This window comes from Anabrus simplex, chromosome 1, assembly GCF_040414725.1.
Source record: "Anabrus simplex isolate iqAnaSimp1 chromosome 1, ASM4041472v1, whole genome shotgun sequence".
NCBI classification, from domain to species: domain Eukaryota; kingdom Metazoa; phylum Arthropoda; class Insecta; order Orthoptera; family Tettigoniidae; genus Anabrus; species Anabrus simplex.
In genome coordinates, this window is record NC_090265.1 from 659562989 (window position 1) to 659584447 (window position 21459).

At 37.8% G+C, this 21459-nt stretch overlaps 1 protein-coding gene across 4 annotated transcripts in view; it reads right to left on the reverse strand.

The window, feature by feature from the left end:
- Nucleotides 1-21459, reverse strand: part of Shc (SHC-adaptor protein) — a 179903-nt gene that overhangs the window by 149886 nt on the left and 8558 nt on the right. For all 4 annotated transcript variants that reach the window (XM_067135813.2, XM_067135812.2, XM_067135814.2 and 1 more), the window contains exon 3: nt 241-311. In XM_067135813.2, coding sequence (XP_066991914.2) covers nt 241-311 — 71 coding nt within the window. The remainder of the gene's footprint in view (nt 1-240; nt 312-21459) is intronic.

Sequence of the window (21459 nt, forward strand, 5' to 3'; positions counted from 1 at the left end):
TTTCTGTGCTTAATGAGATACTTGTAATATTTGTAACTATGCACCTATGACTGTCCATTGCAACTGCCAGTTGCCTAACGACAATAAAAAATTATTCTATTCTACAACAAAATGGGGTGCGCCAATAATTTTTGGAGCCCGTGTATTTCAACAGAAGATCGCAAGAACAGGTCATTTTCATCCATATATGCTAACACATATTCTACTATTTTTCTATGCTACAATCAAATTTGTACTTACTTTGCCACCTGAGATCGTGTTTCAAAATCCAGACTTTTCATAGAAGTAAGAATTTCCAAACATCCAACATACTGAAAAAGAAAAAAGGATATGGATTTTAAAAAAGTTCCTGGAAAAGATTAGTGACATTACAGTTTTGAAATCTATACAACAAATGCTTCACTTCCTTAAACTGTTACATAAATTTGGAAGCAGAAATGATCTCATTGGAGGCTGAGAAGAGACAGATATAGTGGAAAGAGCCTATTTCTTTAAAGATGGTAGTGCATAAAGATGTGGAGACTGTCCCTGTCCTCTTGTACTTTCATGTTTTTCCTTGTCCTCTCTTTCTATTACTCCCTCTTCCTATACTAACATGGGATTTACTTCATCCTTTTATGCATTTCTTTTCATGTTCCTATCTTTGTAAGACTTGATTTGACACTTTTTGGTTCCTTTCCAATACTTAATTTGATATTTTAAACAATTAACACGTTCAGTGGCATGTGGGTATGTGAGAGTAGTCAAGTTTTTCAACTTCACATCCCCATATAGGATCCTACGTTCGTTTGAAACCCAGAACTGTGCAAACCCATTTGGGTGCACAGAAAGTGTGCGTTTCTAAGCTGTATAAAGTCTCTTCCTGCCATCTGTTGGCAGTCTATTTAAGTACGTGCATAGTCCACCTTCCATTCCTCAATTCCTGTTTTGGCACAACCCCATATGGGTACGTCATGATTGCTTTGTAGGTTAAGAATAAATTCAATACAATATATCAAATAAATGATATTATGTAAGTCGGACTAGTTTCAGCCACTCAGTGGCCATCTTCAGCCAAATAAAAATTAAATTATGTGATAACTAAAACATATGTATACCAGAAAAAGACAATGTTGTAGGAATAATTATAACATTAAAATATATATAATAAAAAAATTAAGGTTATGATCTTCTTGTCACAATATGATGTCGTTAAATTGACTTAGGACCTCAGGTAAAGAAGTAAATCTCTAATGTCAGATGTAGAACAAGCACTGACTTGCTGGAGAAAACAGGCAGGCCATGTAAACACAGGAGTGGATAGGGAACTGACTTGCTGTCAGTGCTGTCACTATCTTTGTCTGGTATACATATGTTTTAGTTATCACATACATACATACATACATACATACATACATACATACATACATACATACATTCATTATCATTATAGACTGTTATGCCTTTCAGCATTCAGTCTGCAAGCCTCTGTGAATTTACTAAACGTCGCCACAATTCTCGATTTGCAACTAGTGTTGTAGCCTCATTTAGTTCTATAGGTCTTATCTTTAAATCGTTAGAAACTGAGTCTAACCATCGTCGTCTTGGTCTATCTCTACTTCTCTTACCCTCCATAACAAGAGACCATTATTCTCCTAGGTAACCAATCCTCCTCCATTCGCCTCACATGATCCCACCACCGAAGCCGGTTTATGCGTACAGCTTCATCCATCGAGTCCATTCCTAAATTAGCCTTTATCTCCTCATTCCAAGTACCCTCCTGCCATTGTTCCCACCTGTTGGTACCAGCAATCATTCTTGCTACTTTCATGTCTGTTACTTCTAACTTATGAATAAGATATCCTGAGTCCACCCAGCTTTCGCTCCCGTACAGCAAAGTTGGTCTGAAAACAGACCGATGTAAAGATAGTTTCGTCTGGGAGCTGACTTCCTTCTTACAGAATACTGTTGATCGTAACTGCAAGCTCACTGCATTAGCTTTACGACACCTTGATTCAATCTCACTTCCTATATTACCATCCTGGGAGAACACACAACCTAAATACTTGAAATTATCAACCTGTTCTAGCTTTGTATCACCAACCTGACATTCAATTCTGTTGAATTTCTTACCTACTGACATCAATTTGGTCTTCGAGAGGATAATTTTCATACCATACTCATTACATCTATTTTCAAGTTCCAAGATATTAGACTGCAGGCTTTCGGCACAATCTGCCATTAAGACCAAGTCGTCAGCATAGGCCAGACTGCTTACTACATTTCCACCTAACTGAATCCCTCCCTGCCATTTTATACCTTTCAGCAGATGATCCATGTAAACTACGAACAACAAAGGTGAAAGATTACAGCCTTGTCTAACCTCTGTAAGTACCCTGAACCAAGAACTCATTCTACCATCAATTCTTACTGAAGCCCAATTGGCTACATAAATGCCTTTGATTGATTTTAATAATCTACCTTTAATTCCATAGTTCCCCAATATAGCGAACATCTTTTCCCTCGGTACCCTGTCATATGCTTTCTCTAGATCTACGAAACATGAACACAACTGCCTATTCCTCTCGTAGCATTTTTCAATTACCTGGCGCATACTGAAAATCTGATCCTGACAGCCTCTCTGTGGTCTGAAACCACATTGGTTTTTAACGACTGATCGCACGCTACCTTCCAAGATGTCAGTGAATACTTTGCCTGGTATACTAATCAATGAGACACCTCAATAGTTGTTGCAATCCTTCCTGTTCCCCTGTTTATAGATTGATGCAATTACTGCTTTTGTCCAATCTGAAGGTACCTTACCAACACTCCATGCTAATCTTACTACTTTATGAAGCCATTTCATCCCTGCTTTCCCACTATATTTCACCATTTCAGGTCTAATTTCATCTATTCCTGCTGCTTTATGACAACGGAGTTTATTTACCATCCTTTCCACTTCCTCAAGCGTAATTTCACCAACATCATTTTCCTCCTCCCCATGAGCTTGGCCGTTCGCAACACCACCAGGATGATTTCCTTTTACATTCAATCAATCAATCAGTCAATACTGATCTGCATTTAGGGCAGTCACCCAGGTGGCAGATTCCCTATCTGTTGCTTTCCTAGCCTCTTCCTAAATGATTTCAAAGAAATTGGAAATTTACTGAACATCTTCCTTGGTAAGTTATTCCAATCCCTAACTCCCCTTCCTATAAATGAATATTTGCCCCATTTTGTCCTTTTGAATTCCAACTTTATCTTCATATTGTGATCTTTCCTACTTTTATAAATGCCACTCAAACTTATTCGTCTACTAATGTCATTCCACGCCATCTCTCCGCTGACAGCTCGGAACATACCACTTAGATCAAAAATTAGATGTATGGCTTTTCAGGCGTATGCTCTATTAACCAGCATTTCGTCTTAGGTCTGACACTAGACTCTTCAGAGTGGGATGTGTCAGACCCTACCCACTGATGCTGGGGTGTATGCAGGTGAACTTATCACAAGCCTTTTATTAGGCACAGTCTCTCTCTCCATGGGAACTTAGAATTTCCATTTAGAATTTCCACATACCACTTAGTCGAGCAGCTCTTCTTCTTTCTCTCAATTCTTCCCAACCCAAACATTGCAACATTCTTGTAACGCTACTCTTTTGTCGGAAATCACCCAGAACAAATCGAGCTGCTTTTCTTTGGATTTTTTCCAGTTCTTCAATCAGGTAATCCTGGTGAGGGTCCCATACACTGGAACAATACTCTAGTTGGGGTCTTACCAGAGACTTATATGCACTCTCCTTTACATCCTTACTACAACCCCTAAACACCCTCATAACCATGTGCAGAGATCTGTACGATTTATTTACAATCCCATTTATGTGATTACCCCAATGAAGATCTTTCCGTATATTAACACCCAGATACTTACAATGATCCCCAAAAGGAACTTTCACCCCATCAACGCAGTAATTAAAACTGAGAGGACTTTTCCTATTTGTGAAACTCACAACCTGACTTTTAACTCCGTTTATCAACATACCATTGCCTGCTGTCCATCTCACAACATTTTCGAGGTCACGTTGCAGTTGCTCACAATCTTGTAACTTATTTATCACTCTATAGAGAATAACATCATCCGCAAAAAGCCTTACCTCTGATTCCACTCCTTTATTCATATCATTTATATATATAAGAAAACATAAAGGTCCGATAATACTGCCTTGAGGAATTCCCCTCTTAATTTTTACAGGGTCAGATAAAGCTTCACCTACTCTAATTCTCCGAGATCTATTTTCTAGAAATATAGCAACCCATTCAGTCACTCTTTTGTCTAGTCCAATTGCACTCATTTTTGCCAGTAGTCTCCCATGATCCACCCTATCAAATGCTTTAGACAGGTCAATCGCCATACAGTCCATTTGACCTCCATTTGCTATATCTTGCTGGAATCCTACAAGTTGAGCTTCAGTGGAATAACCTTTCCTAAAACCGAACTGCCTACTATCGAATCAGTTATTAATTTCACAAACATGTCTAATATAATCAGAAAGAATGCCTTCCCAAAGCTTACATACAATGCATGTCAAACTTACTGGCCTGTAATTTTTAGCTTTATGTCTATCACCCTTTCCTTTATACACAGGGGCTACTATAGCAACTCTCCATTCATGTGGTATAGCTCCTCCGACCAAACAATAATCAAATAAGTACTTCAGATATGGTACTACATCCCAACCCATTGTGTTTAGTATATCCCCAGAAATCTGATCAATTCCAGCTGCTTTTCTAGTTTTCAACTTTTGTATCTTATTGTAAATGTCATTGTTATAATATGTCAATTTTATTACTTCTTTGGCCTTAGTCTCCTCCTCTATCTCGACATTATCCTTGTAACCAACAATCTTTACATACTGCTGACTGAATACTTCTGCCTTTTGAAGATCCTCACATACACACTCCCCATGTCCATTAATGATTCCTGGAATGTCCTTCTTGGAACCTGTTTCTGCCTTAAAATACCTATACATACCCTTCCATTTTTCACTAAAATTCGTATGACTGCCAATTATGCTTGCCATCATGTTATCCTTAGCTGCCTTCTTTGCTAGATTCAATTTTCTAGTAAGTTCCTTTAATTTCTCCTTACTTCCACAGCAATTTCTAACTCTATTTCTTTCCAGTCTGCACCTCCTTCTTAATCTCTTTATTTCTCTATTATAATAAGGTGGGTCTTTACCATTCCTTACCTCCCTTAAAGGTACAAACCTGTTTTCGCATTCCTCGCATTGAGAAGATGTTCAATATTCCCTCCACCTCTCCAGTGATTCCCTGGGATCTATTATGAGTTCACCTGAATTACTCAAAACACTGTTCATTTCCTTTTTCCCTCCCTTCCTAAGATTCTTTATTACAGTCCAGAAAGGTTTCCCTGCTGCTTGACCTAGCCTTTCCAGGTTATTACTATGGGAGTAATGGAGTCCCACTCCCATTTGACAGGCGAGGGACTCCTTGGAACATTTTAGTTATCACATAATTTGTTTAATTTTTATTTGGCTGAAGATGGCCACTAAGTGGCTGAAACTACTCCCAAGACGTATGTAATATCATTTACTTGATATATTGTATTGAAAATACAATTGCACTTCAATACAGAACAAAAATGAAATTTATAGCTTATAATTATGCTTTGTAGGGTGAGAAAGTCATTGTCCATCTCACGCACGAATTGTTTAGGTAAGTGTGCAGTGCTGTGAGTTTCCTTTTCCTTTAGGTCACTACGAGTAAATTGAGCAGTAAAAGACTTAGTGCAGATAGTCTGGACGATATATTGAACAAGTCGGACAATGATGATGTAGACAAAGTATACAGTTACAGTGATTTTGAACCCAGTACAGAGCAAATAGCGATCTTGCACGTTCATCCACATTGATGAGTTACAATCTTCAGCATACACTTCCCCACTGCACTCCGGGTTTCCAAGCCAGCTGCTGCAACACTTACGACCATCTTCAACTATATAGTCACTGGTTTCCCACATTGCACAATCCTAACTGCTAGGTTCTCTTACCCAAATTGAAAATTATACAAACATAATTATAATATACATATTCAATATTTCCTAACTACAAATTCTTCTTATAATATTATTCTATTACATCCTAATTTACCACATTAACATGATTTTAACTACTTTATATAACAATATTTTATACGAAAATATCCCAACCTAAAATCGGAAGATCATCATTTACAAACATTTCCCGACCTAAAATCGCGGATCATACTTTTTTACGGCTCCAGTATGAACAAGCTTACACGTCTCTCATAATCAACGGCATATAACGCGTCCCTGCAAAGGAAAAGGTAAGTATGACCGAGCGTCGGGACAGTAACTACTGTATAAGTGCAAATCCATATGGGGACACGTGTACGTGCACAATTCGTAATGACCAATACGACCCCATACGGGGTCACAATATTTTACCTAATATACATAATAAGTTAACCTAATATATCATAAATATATCCTCATTTCAGCAATCATTTGCTTGGTTAAGCCGGTGAACATTTTGGCACCAGGGAGTAACTTGATCTTATTAGCTCACGGTATTAGACGGCAATCCTTTGAATTTCGGTCTGGCACTAAACGTGTTAAAACACCAACTTGATGACTCACAACAGAACAAGGAGTTTCTGTGACATATTTATTTACACTGTTTACGCTCACATTGAAGCACCAAAATCAAACCTTATACAACAGAGTATTCAAGGAATAAGTTCAGCTTTTAACACTTGACAAATTTTTCCTTTCCCAGAACTTCTTCATTCTGGATGATCATGCGACCCGTTCTTCTGCAGATATAGCATACTGCTTACGCCAAGATATTTTTAGTGATAGTCTTGTGTACTTGTTATATAGAATCAGTTTTTCTTCTCTATTTTCAGTCTGAACTTTAGTCATTTTCAACTCATCTGAATTCATTTGTATTTCTTTAAACCATGTGTTTTTTGTTTTACTGTTCCAAAAGGAATCAAAAAGCTGTTTCAGGAGTCTAGTATTTGGTAAGTGATACATGTGTCCAAAGAATGCAATCCTCTGTTTTTCCATTGAGCCAATGATCGATTCACCTTCCTTGTTAAGTACTAAATTTAGCAAAAGTCTCCACTGGCCATCAATCTGGTGTTTTTTATTAATAATTGTCCGAAGAATTCTTCTACCAACTTTCTGCAGTTTGTCTGTTGTTGATTGGGTATTCAGTTTAAATAATGTTTCACTTGCATAATGTCAAAATTTAGCATTAATCGAAAGAGACTGCTTCTTGTAACTCAGCCAGGTAATTTGTTGTGCTCTTCTCAGTTTTTGACTTCTACTATGTATGGATGCTTTTTTATTAGCATTCCAACTTATAATCTCACCAAGATATTTAAATTTGTCCATAACCTTTATTTTCAGAGTATTGTTTAACATAATATGTGACGTGTCAACTTGAAAAGATGGCATCATTTCTGTTTCTCAAAAGAAATTTTCAACCCAACCTTCGCTGCTAATCGTTCCAATTCCTCTACTTGAAATTTACCTTCTTCAATACTATTTGCCAATAATTCTAGACCATCAGCAATTGCTAGACAATTTATTCGAATATTTCTTCCAATCTTAACAGTTGGTGGACATACCCTATTCCATTATTCACACATAATTTTTTTCAGCAGACAGTTAAACAACAACGGGATTAATCATCTCCCTGTCGAAGACAAGTACGAATTTCAAATGACTCAGAGATTTCATTTCTGAACCTAACTCTAGATTTTGTATTTCTAACAAGGGGGCATTTTTTCAATTTTTATATTATTCATTTATTTTCATTTATTTTATTTATTTTATGCAAAAGGCATATAGGACATCATTTTTTTAATGAGCGCACAATTGTAGAAAATTTGGAGTTGCAAAATTTCCCAACGTGTTCAAACAGAAATTCTTCTTTTTTCTCCTTTATTGTCTATCTCCCCTCCTTGGGGAATGTACCATAAACGTGAATAGTCGTTTCGCTGTAAGATTCGTTTTCATGTGACAAGTGAAGGTTGCTCCAGGCGGCTGTTCACAAACAATAGATTCTTGGCCCAGGTAGGAAAAAGTATGACAAATCCCTATTTTTTACCTTTTCTATGCCTTGTGCATATAAATAAATAAAATAAAATGAATTATTCACCTCTTTGCTTAATTGGAAAATGAATAATATAAAAGACGACAGAAAAAACCAGTCTCCACACAGGGAGTTGAACCCACGACCATCGAATTACCAGTCCGAGCTCTTACCGCTACGCCAACAACTGCTCGGCGTGCGCACTAACGTTAGTGGCTTATACCATGCGAGAGCCGCGTCAACATTATTATTTTTACTTTCTATACGCTTGGCCATCTGGAGTTCCCACTTCGGGTACTTTCATTTCTAGCCAAGCCCTGCATGTTCTATAAATTTGAGCGAAATCGGTGATGACGAGTAGGGAATGCCCCCTTTTACGAGTGACCGCAATAAGGTTAACAAGTTTCCGATGTAAACCAAATTCAGTAAGGATATGCAGTAATGATTCACGATGGATACTACCAAAATTTGTGACGTATATTTGAAAACTGAATCTTCCTGGGAGATATGTAAAGAACTGTAAAGAAATTCCCTGGAACTCCCATTCTGAGGAAAGAAACGGTTTGATTTTAGAAGAAGAGAAATTAACTAGAATAACCAAGAAAAAGGGAAGAGTTCTAACAACAACAACAACAAAAAATCAGTGAAACTAATGTATCATGTACCAGGAGTAACACCTCTACGCCGCACGTTTAAATCTTGCGCCAATAAAACCTCCTCTACAGGAGAAACTCTGAACTTAAAACTAGACTAACTTATAAATTTTCTCTGAAGATGGCGCCACTAAAAATGTTTGTTCTGGTGAAGTTTCCTGAACTGTGTACATTTCTACTTGTTTTGTTTCCCGTTTAGCAAGAAGTGTAAACATTCTCTCACAGATGTCTCTGCTAAAAAACTATGATGATGCACCCTGGTGCGAAGTGAGGAACTTTTTTGAAGAAATTTTGTACTCCTAAGTTTTTTTTTTTTTTTTTTTTTTTTTTTTTTTTTACTAAATTTCGTTCATTCGTTTGTGGGTTGGTAATATTTATCTTTTCTTTCCTCCAGTTTTGAATTTAGCCAATCCAGAATTTCTGTAATTAATTTCCCACCAATCATGTATTTCTTCTTCGACATTGAGTGTACCTTCAAGATTGACCAATAAAGTAAGAGGGTGTGGCTTGATTATTATTCATGAAATGTCTCGAACTTTCCCCGAGGGTTTATAAACTGCTGATTTTCACATCTCGTGGCCACTTGATTAACATCTAACCTAGTGTATGGACGTGTAGCAGGAGGCGGGAGGTGCCTCTTTCATGAGGCAGCAGGTCTTCAGTAAGGTAATGGCCGCTTAACATCTTTATTTCTTGCTAGCTCAGCAGTTTAACCCGCGGGAAAGGTCCGAATCCTTTACAATGAAACCTATCTTCCCAACATGTAATTTTCTGCCGTTTGATGTAAAAACTTCATAAAATCTGTAACTGTAATTCGGGGATAGAGAGTGATTTACCCTCTCGAGCTCCCCTTTATATTGGTTTGAGGTGACAACGTTTTGATTACTGATTTTCTTCCTTTCCATTATGTCTTAAATTATTCTTGTACGAGTCACCTCCATAGGTTGGGATTAGCCCGTTTCATCGGCCTTGTGCCTGTTAGGTTTTAAGAAGCTACATAGAGGAGTGCAAGTATCCGCCTCCTTCCTTTTGTCTGGGCCATTTATTTAACGGTTATTTCTTTTACTCGAAGGTCCTGTAGGTTGGGTACGAGATACCCCTGTTTCAGTCTGTAAGCTGGGCCAAGGAAGGCCAGAAAGTGTAAGACATTTTTGATGTTGCCTTGACTAGGCTTGGAAAACTGAGAGCGGGTCTGCTCTTTTCTAGTATTGTAAAAGTGCCTCTAGGAGGCTTAACTTTGTAATTCACGGAGTTAGTGCTCCATGTATTGAGGGGTGTTCTGCCCTTGCATAATATGGTGATCTTTGTAGAAATAAGGTCTAAGCTCAGGAATTGTTAAGTGAGGACTTAAAACACAAGTTCTGTTTATACCAACTCTCTTGTCTTAACTAGATTTGACTTTTGCTACTAGTACCTGTGATTTTGTTACTTGTTGAAATTTTTACAAAAAAAATATAACCTTTGTTAAAATTTTAAATTAACTTTGACTCTGTAGTTAGACCCATTCATCCCGGCACCTTCTTTCACCTCTGCTGATCCACCAAATCACGGTAACACATTATATGAACAATATCTATAGTCTCTACACCTTGGAAGTAAGCATTTCAAAATCCTGAGCCCATACCCCTCATAAAATGTTAAAACCTGAAACTACAAAGTGACAGTCGAAGAATCAGGCCTATACAGTATGACCCCGAATTTCTGTAATAGTGTTTTGTACATGACAGTATTGTTTATCCACATTTATTACTTTAAAATAACAGACATGAGGCAAAAGTATACAATTTTTCCTCAACAAAGACCACTAGAATGTGCCATACATGACTAGTCTCTCCTTCCTAGCCATGTATCTTACTTCCTCAAATAATTACCAAACTAAACACCAAGGTGTATATATTAATTATTGGTTTGTGCATGTCTGGGTAGTGACACAATTGATTGGTCGAGCACAACAGGGCAGCACAGCATGGAGCCTCTCGAAGGAAGTGTGTTTTTCATGTCAGACCATTGACTGAAAGCAAAGGAGTTTTTATTGTTCAGTGGTTGATAATGAAATTGTGTTGAATTCAGGAAGTAATGTGATATTTAATAAATTTCAACCAATGGCAGTGGATCTTTACTCGGGGCATATTGAAAATTTTGTACGATCGCTAATATTTTGCTATAAAACTAAATATATTTCTAGGGTGGGTTGGCAGTGACCATATCTCTCTCCTCTACAAGTTATATGAGATTAGATTTCTAAGAATCACATTTCCGAACGGAGTACTTCATACTGAAGGGGAATTACATACTTTTACCAGACAATGTATCCTTTCAGTTTATGTGCCTTGTGTAAGAGACACTGCCTCTTTAACATGGTATAAACCCAAAATATATCATGTCCACATTTATTAGTTTCCCCTTAAGAGACATGTTTTTATTTACATGTCTGGATTTCTTTGCAGAATGCATACCCCAGCACAAATAACTTGTCACTATTATCCGACATTTCCTAGCATGAAGAAAGGGCTGTCACATGCTGTTTTGAAACAGTAATAAAGAACAGCACCATGTGCTCATGAAATAAAATATGTTAAGTTTTGCAGTACCACACACAAATATTTGCACTGTCTGCTAAACTGCTGTTAGAAAAAAATCAAATTTCCTACAATATTCTGCCACAGCCCTCCCAACAGCTATAGGACTGCACACTACATGAGGGGATGCACTAATCTTTTACAAGGCAGAAACATATTAGAATTCACCGTAGGCTGTTATTACAATGGGTTGACCACTCCCAATGGTACTTTATACCTTTGAACAGGTTTAAGCTAGGGCACTCCTGACAAGGAGAAACAGAACAGATGCTCCATGATGCGATCTGTCGTCATTTCCTTCAATCAAGAGACCATTAGCCCATGTAAAGGGACTCATCTGCCCAAAGCCATTGGTCCCCGTAGGAAGTAGAGTTAACTGACCACTGCTCGACACTCTGCATTGAATAGCTGACTGTACAGTCTACTCCATTACCATAGCAGGGATGACCCGGCCAGACCAACTAAAACCACTAGGCCCTAATACCCAAGTCAGAAGTGAGGAATGTTTAAGAGAAGAGTTGCACTGCTCATCAGTGCACAAAATGTTAGTAGAAAATCTGGAAAGATAAGAAAAGATGAGACCCACTGTTGGATGAAACTGTGAATAAATTGTAAGGAAAAGAATAATAATGTTATTTGTTATTTGCTTTACGTCCCACTAACTACTTTTTAAGGTCTTCGGAGACGCCAAGGTGCCGGAATTTAGTCCCGCAGGAGTTCTTTAACGTGCCAGTAAATCTACCGACACGGGGCTGTCGTATTTGAGCACCTTCAAATACCACCGGACTGAGCCAGAATGGAACCTGCCAAGTTGGGGTTAGAAGGCCAGCGCCTTAACCGTCTGAGCCACTCAGCCCGGCATAAGGAAAAGAAGAAAATATGGAAAGAATGGAGAACATTTAAACGAATGGAAAAAGTAGAAGGTATATAATGTACAGGGCAATATTTTCAAGTGTATCCTTATATTTAAGAAGGCTGCTGGTGTAGAACTTCCTAGTGACTCACGGCAGTAACAAGTACAGCTGATAACATACTGATCCAGCTTGCCTACCAGCAGTCTGAGCTGATGTACTGATCATGTACACATATCTGCTCTTCACTTCATAAATGAGATTTTCTGTGGAGGCTTATAAACGGATTATTGAACAGCATATTTCCGTGTGCTGCAGGTTCTTAAAGCACAAATCTGCTGGAAGAGTAAGGAGATATTGTTTAGTTTACAATCTGCTTCACGTCGCACAGACACAGATAGGTCTTACGGCGACGATGGGATAGGAAAAAACTAGAAGTGGGAAGGAAACGACCGTGGCCTTTATTAAGATACAGCCCCAGCATTTGCCTGGTGTGAAAATGAAAAGACAGAGGAAACCATCCTCAGGATTGCCGACAGTGGGGTTCAAACCCACTATCTCCCAAATGCAAGCTTTTAGCTATGACTCAAATCACACACCCACTTGCTCGGTAGTAAGAAGAGAATTTTGTGATGAGTTTCGCAGTGCATACGTTCCAACCCATACTGGAGTAAGAAAAATGGTGAATAAAATTGAAATGTGAGGTTGAGCATTAATTCAGAAATTTGTTAGTGGATGCCTTTTTTTTTTTTTCAGTTTTAACTTGGTTATTTTTTTAACTGTTATGTTCTTCAGGCTGTCAAAACTAATTTATGAATAAAAATTTAGAAAATGCCAATACCTGAGAAAGAAAACATATAATAACAGATTATACCAGATAAAGAAACAACTTCATTACATTAAAATACATTTAATTAAATTATAATTCATTATACCATAGTTGTCTCTTTTTCAGGTATTTTCTAAGTTTTTAAAGTCATAAATTAGTTTTAAAAGACTGAAGAACGTAATAGTTAGAAAATTAATTAAAAATCAGAAAGCTGCTAAGGAATCAACAGTGCTAATGAATATTCAAGAAGTACCACAGAAATTTTTGAAGAAATCCTTAAGGAAAAATGCACAAGCTGAAGTTTTATAATTTGCTGCACAGAGAGAAAAAAAAAAAAATTTAGACCATAATTATAAAGTAATGAAGCACAAAGTTTAAGTCTCGATAGCTTACAAGATTTTCATGAAACTCCACTTCACGCTCCCAGAATTAGTGTTCGGTGCAGTATTAATGCAGAAAGTATAATAGAGACTATAACAGGGTCTATATTTTTCTCATAACTGAATGAAGACACTCAATGACTGAAGTGTATAATATTTTCGGCAAACAAGTGATTAGCACAGGTTTATGGCCAGTCCCAATTTAACGCCCTGGAACTTTTATTGATCATCATCATCCTTTCATGTATTAGTCCTATAGAAGAACTGTTACGGTCTATAAAAAAATTTTCATTTTCACGCCATCTCTTCCTGAGGCGTCCCAGAGAACTCTTCTCACCAGGGCAGTAGTTTATGACTAATTTGGGGATCCAACTTCTGTCCATCCTGTTTAGGTGTTCTAGGCAATTTCTCTGGTATTCATAGATGTATTATAATACAGGTCTGCTTTGAAGATCATTCAGCACTTCTGTACTTCTTTTGTGTTCCCACTTAGTGACTCCTGCTGTTCGTCGCATGTATTTCATTTCAGCTGTAGTTATTCTTCTCTCATCGCATTTCTTCAGGGTCCATGCTTTACTTCCATAGCAAAGTATTTTTGAACTAATGATTGGTCTAAAAACTCTATTGATGATTCCCAAACATCTGGTGAATTTGGAGATTTTGTCGGGTACATCCAGATCTTCAAAGAAAGACAGTTTGTAGCCGAGGTATTAAAAATCATTTACTCTTTCCAAAATGTTATTATTTAAGCAGATCCCGCTTCTTACTGTTTCCTTGCCATAGAAAGCCATTATCTTAGTTTTCTCAGAGGATATTTCCATTGAGTACTTTTCTGAGACTAGATTTAGGTTATATATTGAACGCTGTAAATCATCTTCTGAGGTGGCGACCAGCACTAAGTCATCTGCAAATAATATTGTGTCCAGCTGTCGATTTCTTTTAATGTGGATGGAACTATGTCTTGTTTCTCTAAATTCTCATATGAGGGCATTCATATAGATTATGAACAGGAGAGGATAAAGACCCGCAACCCTGTCGTACTCCTGTGTTTATTGTTTTCCAATTTGATAACTTATCCTTGACCTTTAAGAAAATCAGGTTATGTTTGTATAGGTTATTTATGTTCTGTACCATCTGTTGTGGTGTGTGATCAGATATTAAAATATTAGGTAAGGTATTCAGTTTACTTTGTCAAAAGCTTTTTTTGAAGTCCACAAAGGCAATGGGTGATATGAATAAAAATAAGATGTAACTCGGAGACAAGTCTCGAAGGAGGATTGAGACGGAAGTCACTTGCGAGACAGAACTCGTCATGTATATGAATAAAGTTTGTTTCTCGCTAACGAGACTTGTCTCCTTCCGCTTGAGATGAGTCTCGCACACTGGCTCTGGTATCTGTCAGCTGACGAGTGAATTGACAATCAGAGAGCTACGAAGAGCGGTTTTGTTGGAACATGCTGAGCTATAGACATCCAGAACTCAATGGTGATAACTAGAGCCCGGATTTCAATGCACTATCAAATCTCAAAAAATGCACTATCATATGGCAAAACATGCACAATAAACTGGAAAACATGCACCATCAAAATTCAGTTCCTTTTGAAACATTGTACAGAAACTACCCTAATTTCTCCAAATTGTCTTGATTTAAGCCCATCCGTTTATCTGTCAGCACATTCTTAAGCACAGAAAATGATCTTTTTACATCACAGGAAGTGATAGATGCATACTTCAATGAATACATTTGACAAAATGAGGTCAAATTGTACATCTTTTGCATTTTCACCATAACACGTCTTCTGTAAGCTTGACGAATTCAAAATCAGGATTTTTTTTTTTTTTTTTTTTTTTTTTTTTGCTAGGGGCTTTACGTCGCGCCGACACAGATAGGTCTTATGGCGAGAAATCAGGATTTGAACTAAGTAATTTGTTCAACTTATCTCTAGCTGCGGCAGCTACTTCTCCATGCGATGTTTGCAGATAATTTGAATGTCCTCAATAACTGCGTTAACAAAGACGTGTGACGAATGAGGGTACCGGGTAGGACATTCCAAGATAACAACGGTAGAGGGTTCAATGAAAAACCTGAGTTTGTAAGCTGCTATCCCAGTAACGCGACGCCACAGAAGTGCGATACAAGTTTTCTTTTGTTCGTCTAACAGACGAAAAATGAGCCGTCAATGATTAATGCACAATTTACGGTTCAATTTATAGCAATGTACAACTGTAAAACTGGGACACCTCATTCCTAAGCATTAGATATCGACGTGGGGACTTCCGAAATACGTCATCATTTACTCAAGCAACAGATCAGAAAGTGTTTGTTTAATTGGATTATAGGACTTGTACCGTATGTAGGCTACTAACTTTGATTGTCACATAGGATGCCAGGAATACATTCTCTCCGTCTCTCAGTAATAGACATACTATAGCCTATAACGTGGAAAAACTGTCCCAAATTCTGCACACTAACATTCAGAAATGGCACTATCATGCATGTTAAGAATTTATATGCGTCAAAATCAGAATAAAGTCATATTATGCAATATTAAACTTCCAAATATTCGTTATTAAATCCAAAATCTTCCAAATATGCATTATGCATGAATTTTCTCCTAAAATGGCCAAAACATGCAAACATGCACGGGAAAAGGACGGTTATTTGGAATTGTTAAGTCGTAAAACGAATATTTGCAAAGTTTGAGAAGTGTAGCCAGCTTATTGAAAAACATGCATTTGCATGGAAATCCGGGCTCTAGTGATAACTGTTCTGCCGTGAAATAACATTTTCGTACCGGTATTTATTGACAGTAAATTTTTGCTCCAGTTGTACATGGAACGTGGTGTGTAGATGGCAGCGATTTCAATGAAACATGGTAGGATGATCAATTAAGACGTCAGAACATTGCTGCATGATTGACGTTGTTATATAGGTTACCCGCAGTATGACAAAATGAATCAATCTCAACAAGAATCCGAAAGTATAAGGCTATTTATAGCATGCAAGTTTATATACAAATGACGAGGATTTCATATTACATATTTTAGCTTCAATTGTAAACGACAGAGAAGTATTAAAAGCCTAATATTTTGAAATATTCATATCCTGTGCATGTTAGTAAAATGGGTTTGACGAGCAAGACATTCTGTTCATGTTGTCAAAATCTAATTTTCACTCTATAGCGCACTGTTTAATGTAACTTTAAAATAGAACTATCAGTGCATTTCTACACTGCATACGCGAGGTCAATACAGCTGCAAACCACCCAGCTTTCCTTTAGCAATTAATTATAACAATATCGTTGATTTTATGACAAAGTGAATATCAGCAATAAATTTAAGACAGGTAGATTGACAATTCATGGAAGTTTCATCGAAATCTGTCTGATCCAAACCAAATGCTTCCCTCGTAGTATTCGGCGCAAGTGAGATTTTGGTGCTATGGTTGAGAAAGAGCAGCACTCATAGAGGCAGCAAATCATTGGCCGAATAACGTCATTATGCGAATCTGTTAAATGTTGTGAAACCAGTTACAGCATATTTTTTTCAAGGGCACGAGCCGCCGGTTGAAACTTTTAAATAAACTTAGAAACAGTGCAATCGAAAAAGGCATGGGCAGGGAATTTTACGGCACTTAAACATAAATGGGGTAGCTTACACCAGGACCAAAGATACTTGCACATTTGTTCAATACCATTTGGCCAACATGTGATAGAGAGCGATAATTTTCAGACTTGAAAAAAATATCCTTCCAGATATCAAAATGTGAATAATAATAATAATAATAATAATAATAATAATAATAATAATAATAATAATAATAATAATAATAGATAATAATTTCATGTGGCTATTTCTAGCCTGGTACTGCCCTTGTAAGGCAGACCCTCCGACGAGGATGGGTGTCATCTGCCGTGTTATTGTAGTGGAGGATAGTGTTGTGTGTGAGTTGCATGAACGTTGAGGATTTAAGGTTAAAATCTCTGACCCGACAGCGAATCGAACCCGGGGGCCCCCTGAACCGAAAAGTACCACGCTGACCATTCAGGTAAGGAGCAGGACAAAGTGAATAATGAAAGCCTTGAATAATTGTAGGTCATATCTTAACCCTTTATTGCATGAATTATTTTTCGTTTTCGTTTGGTGAAGAAAATTTCCAGCTTCAATGTTCAACTTACGTTCAGTGTTTTAGATCTACCAGCAATTATTAACTAGGGCTAATAACTTAACACTCGTATGTGATGTGGATTGCCATAACGGGGTATATATACGATTTTTCACAATTTCACGCTAAGCTTTTAACATTCAAAGACCGAACATTACTGCCTACTGGCCATGGGTACGTATTGCAGGGCGCAAGTATACTTGCACAACCGTAGGTCGGTAATGTCTTTGAGGTTGAGCCAGAGGTACTCCTGAAGCCTGTGGTAATGTGATGGGGAGGGCCCACGGAAAATAAACGGTGGTTGGTACGCGTGGATGCTGACGGGGTGGAAGGAGTACCTTTGGTTGTAGGGCTGTTTTGTCTTATGTTATCTAAAAAAAAACAAGGCATCACTGGTATATGTCTTTAAATGACTGTACAGTTGAAGGTGTGCCGTAAAACTACCTCTGTCCACAATCTATTTCCATTTATACAGGTGAAAAGTTGTATGTTGCCTGAGGGCAACAGTATGCAGTAAAGGGTTAAACATAGCTAGGTTTTGTTTCGGCCTTTTCCGTGATTGTGAATTAATTTCATTTATAAAATGTTAGTCGTATTTTGTGAATAGAATAAATGTTAACGTACAGAAAAATATCACAAATGTAGAATAGATTAAGAATAATTAAATTAATTTAATAATTACTAAGAAAATTATCAGAATTGTATGTTGCACGATTTTGCATATTTCTGGCTTGATTTTGAACATCTTAGACTTTATGATGCATGTAAATCCTATCGCAAATGGCTATCATCGTCATCATCTTTATCATTATTGTTATATGAATATCTCGTGTATTGGCTCCAGAAAATGTGCTAACCATTCCACATTTTCTTTCCGGTAATGGTAGAGATCTTTATAATCATGTTCGAGAGAATTTCTTCGTGCTTTATAAATTCTTCTTCTCCGTTGTAAAAGCATCATAAACTCCGCCATCACGTTTTCAGCCTGATTCTATCGGCTTGAGTCACCTTCTGGGCTGTCTCAAGAAATTCCGAGACCAGTCTCCATTCAGAGAGACTAAACTCCAGTTTATTCATATACATTTGGAGCTGTGTCTCCGGGAGAATCCGCTAACGAGCTGTGTCTCAAGGAGCAAAGGTCCCTGCTGAGACATCGCTTTTTTATTCATATACATTCGAGACATCTCTTAATATTTACGAGACAAGAGATACGTCTCCGGTTTATTCATATCACCCTATGTGTGTTTCTACATTAAATTCCCTGGGCCGATTGCAGAAACGGTGTTTAGATGATGTCTACAGTTAAACAATGCCTAAGTATGGCTGCCGCATTGGAGAGATGTTATTTATCACTTAAACACTGTCTAAAACTGATAATTAAATAAAATAATAAATTTAAAATTCTAACAGTACAGTTTGTAACCTCATGTCAACAACTTTGAATTTGCCCCTTTCCATTTTGTCTCGCTCAATCTTAGTATGTGAATCTTAATTCTGTCCATGATATCTACAATCTCTTCACTTTTGCCTGTCAGAGTTATCACGTCTGGAGTTCCTACTCTCAGCTTGTGTTTGTATTTTGTCGTTCACTGATATTACTTCCTGTATTCCTAGGATTATCTTCAAACTCTGGAGAGTCATCATTCATTCCAAGGGTGCGTGGAGATAAGCGTCTGGCTCCATGGCTAAATGATTAGCATGCTGGCCTTTGGTCACAGGGGCCCCAGGTTCGATTCCCAGCAGGATCGGGAATTTTAACCATCACTGGTTAATTTCTCTGGCACGGGGGCTGGATGTATGAGTCGTCCTCATGATCATTTCATCCTAATCACGACGCGCAGGTCACCTACGGGTGTCAAATCAGATGACCTGCACCTGGCGAGCCGAACATGTCTGTAGACACTCCCGGCACTAAAAGCCATACAACATTTCATTTCATGGAGTTTGGCCTAAATTTGGTTTATTCTTCCATCTGAGGCTTATTCTTACATTGAAAGCAACACAAAATAACACTCTTCTACTAACCTGCTGAGCCTAACGCATCAGAGGTTTTTCTTTTTTTCAGGGTTTACTCCCTTAGCCTTCAAGGATCCCCTTTCGTGCTATACCCAGATAGATGGGTTGCCTCCTCCGCCGGTTCAGTCGTACTGAAAACTTTTATTTTACACCTTTACTGTCGTTAAGGTCTTCACACTTATCCCTGTGCACGAGGCCCATGTTATACTCCATGGGACTGGGTCGCCACCAGAACTTGGCCCCTACCACAGCTTTGACTACAGTACCGTCTGATGCCAGCTCCAAGGCACATGTGTTCCCACATCATGATATTATTACACTATATTACAGTATGTCATTTTTTTTAGCCAGTGAGCATGAGGATTGTCTGTCTGTCAATGCTGACATTCAGTATCTAAGGAGCTTGGACATTAATCTGTGAACTGTCTAAATATGTATGTATCCATGTTGTCCTTGTAGAGTTAATGTTGTTATACTGTATGCCATATGATTAATAACAATAATTTAAGTATAGTAACACCATAACAAAAGTGACTTTACCACTAATGAAACTCGAAGAAAACTGATTGTAAGACAAACTCCATTAGATGAGAAAAAACACACACTCTTCACAGGCTGATAATAAAGAGATGGATTATAGTATAAATATTCCTTCTTAAATGTATTACAATTATTATAACAGAAGCCATTCATCATCATCTTCTTCTACTTAGCATTTGTCCTGCAATGGAGGAGGGTCATTGATGAAGTATTTGTTTATTTGTCCAACCCTTGTACAGTTACTTTATAGAGTCAGGTATGAAATGAGATGACTCTCAATAGTGAGTTTTTATGACCAGATGCCCTTCCTGACATCAACTTCATCACAGGAGTTGCCCCCCTCCTTAGCATAACAGTTAGCGCTATTAGTAGCTGTCCTCGGGGATCCGGGTTCGATTCCTGGTACTGTCAGAAATTTAAGAATGGTAGGAGGGCTGGTATGTGGTTAAAATGGTACATGCAGCTCACCTCCAATGGAGTGTGCCTGAAAAGAGCTGCACCACCTCGAGATGACGAAAAGAGTTTACTTTATCACAGGAGTTAATGAAATAAAATTAATCACGTAATATATGACAGTAGGCAGGGGAAGAGACCACATGAAACTCAGTGTCGGCACATAGTCTATACCTGTCGAATAACACCAAGGGGTCTGCTCAAGACCAAACATCCCCACCCGATGGACAAACCACCATCAACAGTGTCATATTCCCTCACTCCATATGAACACTGTGGAGAGATATGGAATTAAATCCAGGCTTTTGACACAAAATCTAGTGATTAGAAATTCTGACAGTGACATTTTTTCCAACCAACGGGACTCAAACTGGCTAACCACGGTGTCAGACAACATAGATCTGATGCCTTAACGATCAAGGCCACCAGGTGGTTATTATCATAGGAGCCATTACATTTATTTATTTATTTAAAACGGATGCAGAAAGACATAACCTCTTTGCAGGTTGAATATAAAGAGATGGTTCGAACAGTAAATATCCATCCCTCCTGGAATAGCTTACTTGCAGTATTATAGCAGTCATTAGGTTTGTTCAAAAAAATATCATCTAAAATGGTTGTAGGTTAAGTTATAGCTGACGGAAAGAAAGCATCAATTTCCTTAAATAATTTATGTTTGAATAATATTAAATCGACAAATTGCATACACCATGCTGGGACATTGATGATGTAATTCCACAGTGTTCACAAACTGTAAGTCTTTGCACGAGATTTTAAATTGAAAATAATATTCAAAACCGGTAAAGGAAAAGCATTGTAAGTTGAGTATTCAGCCCAAAGGCCAATTTGGTCCTCAATAACTCCGCCATCA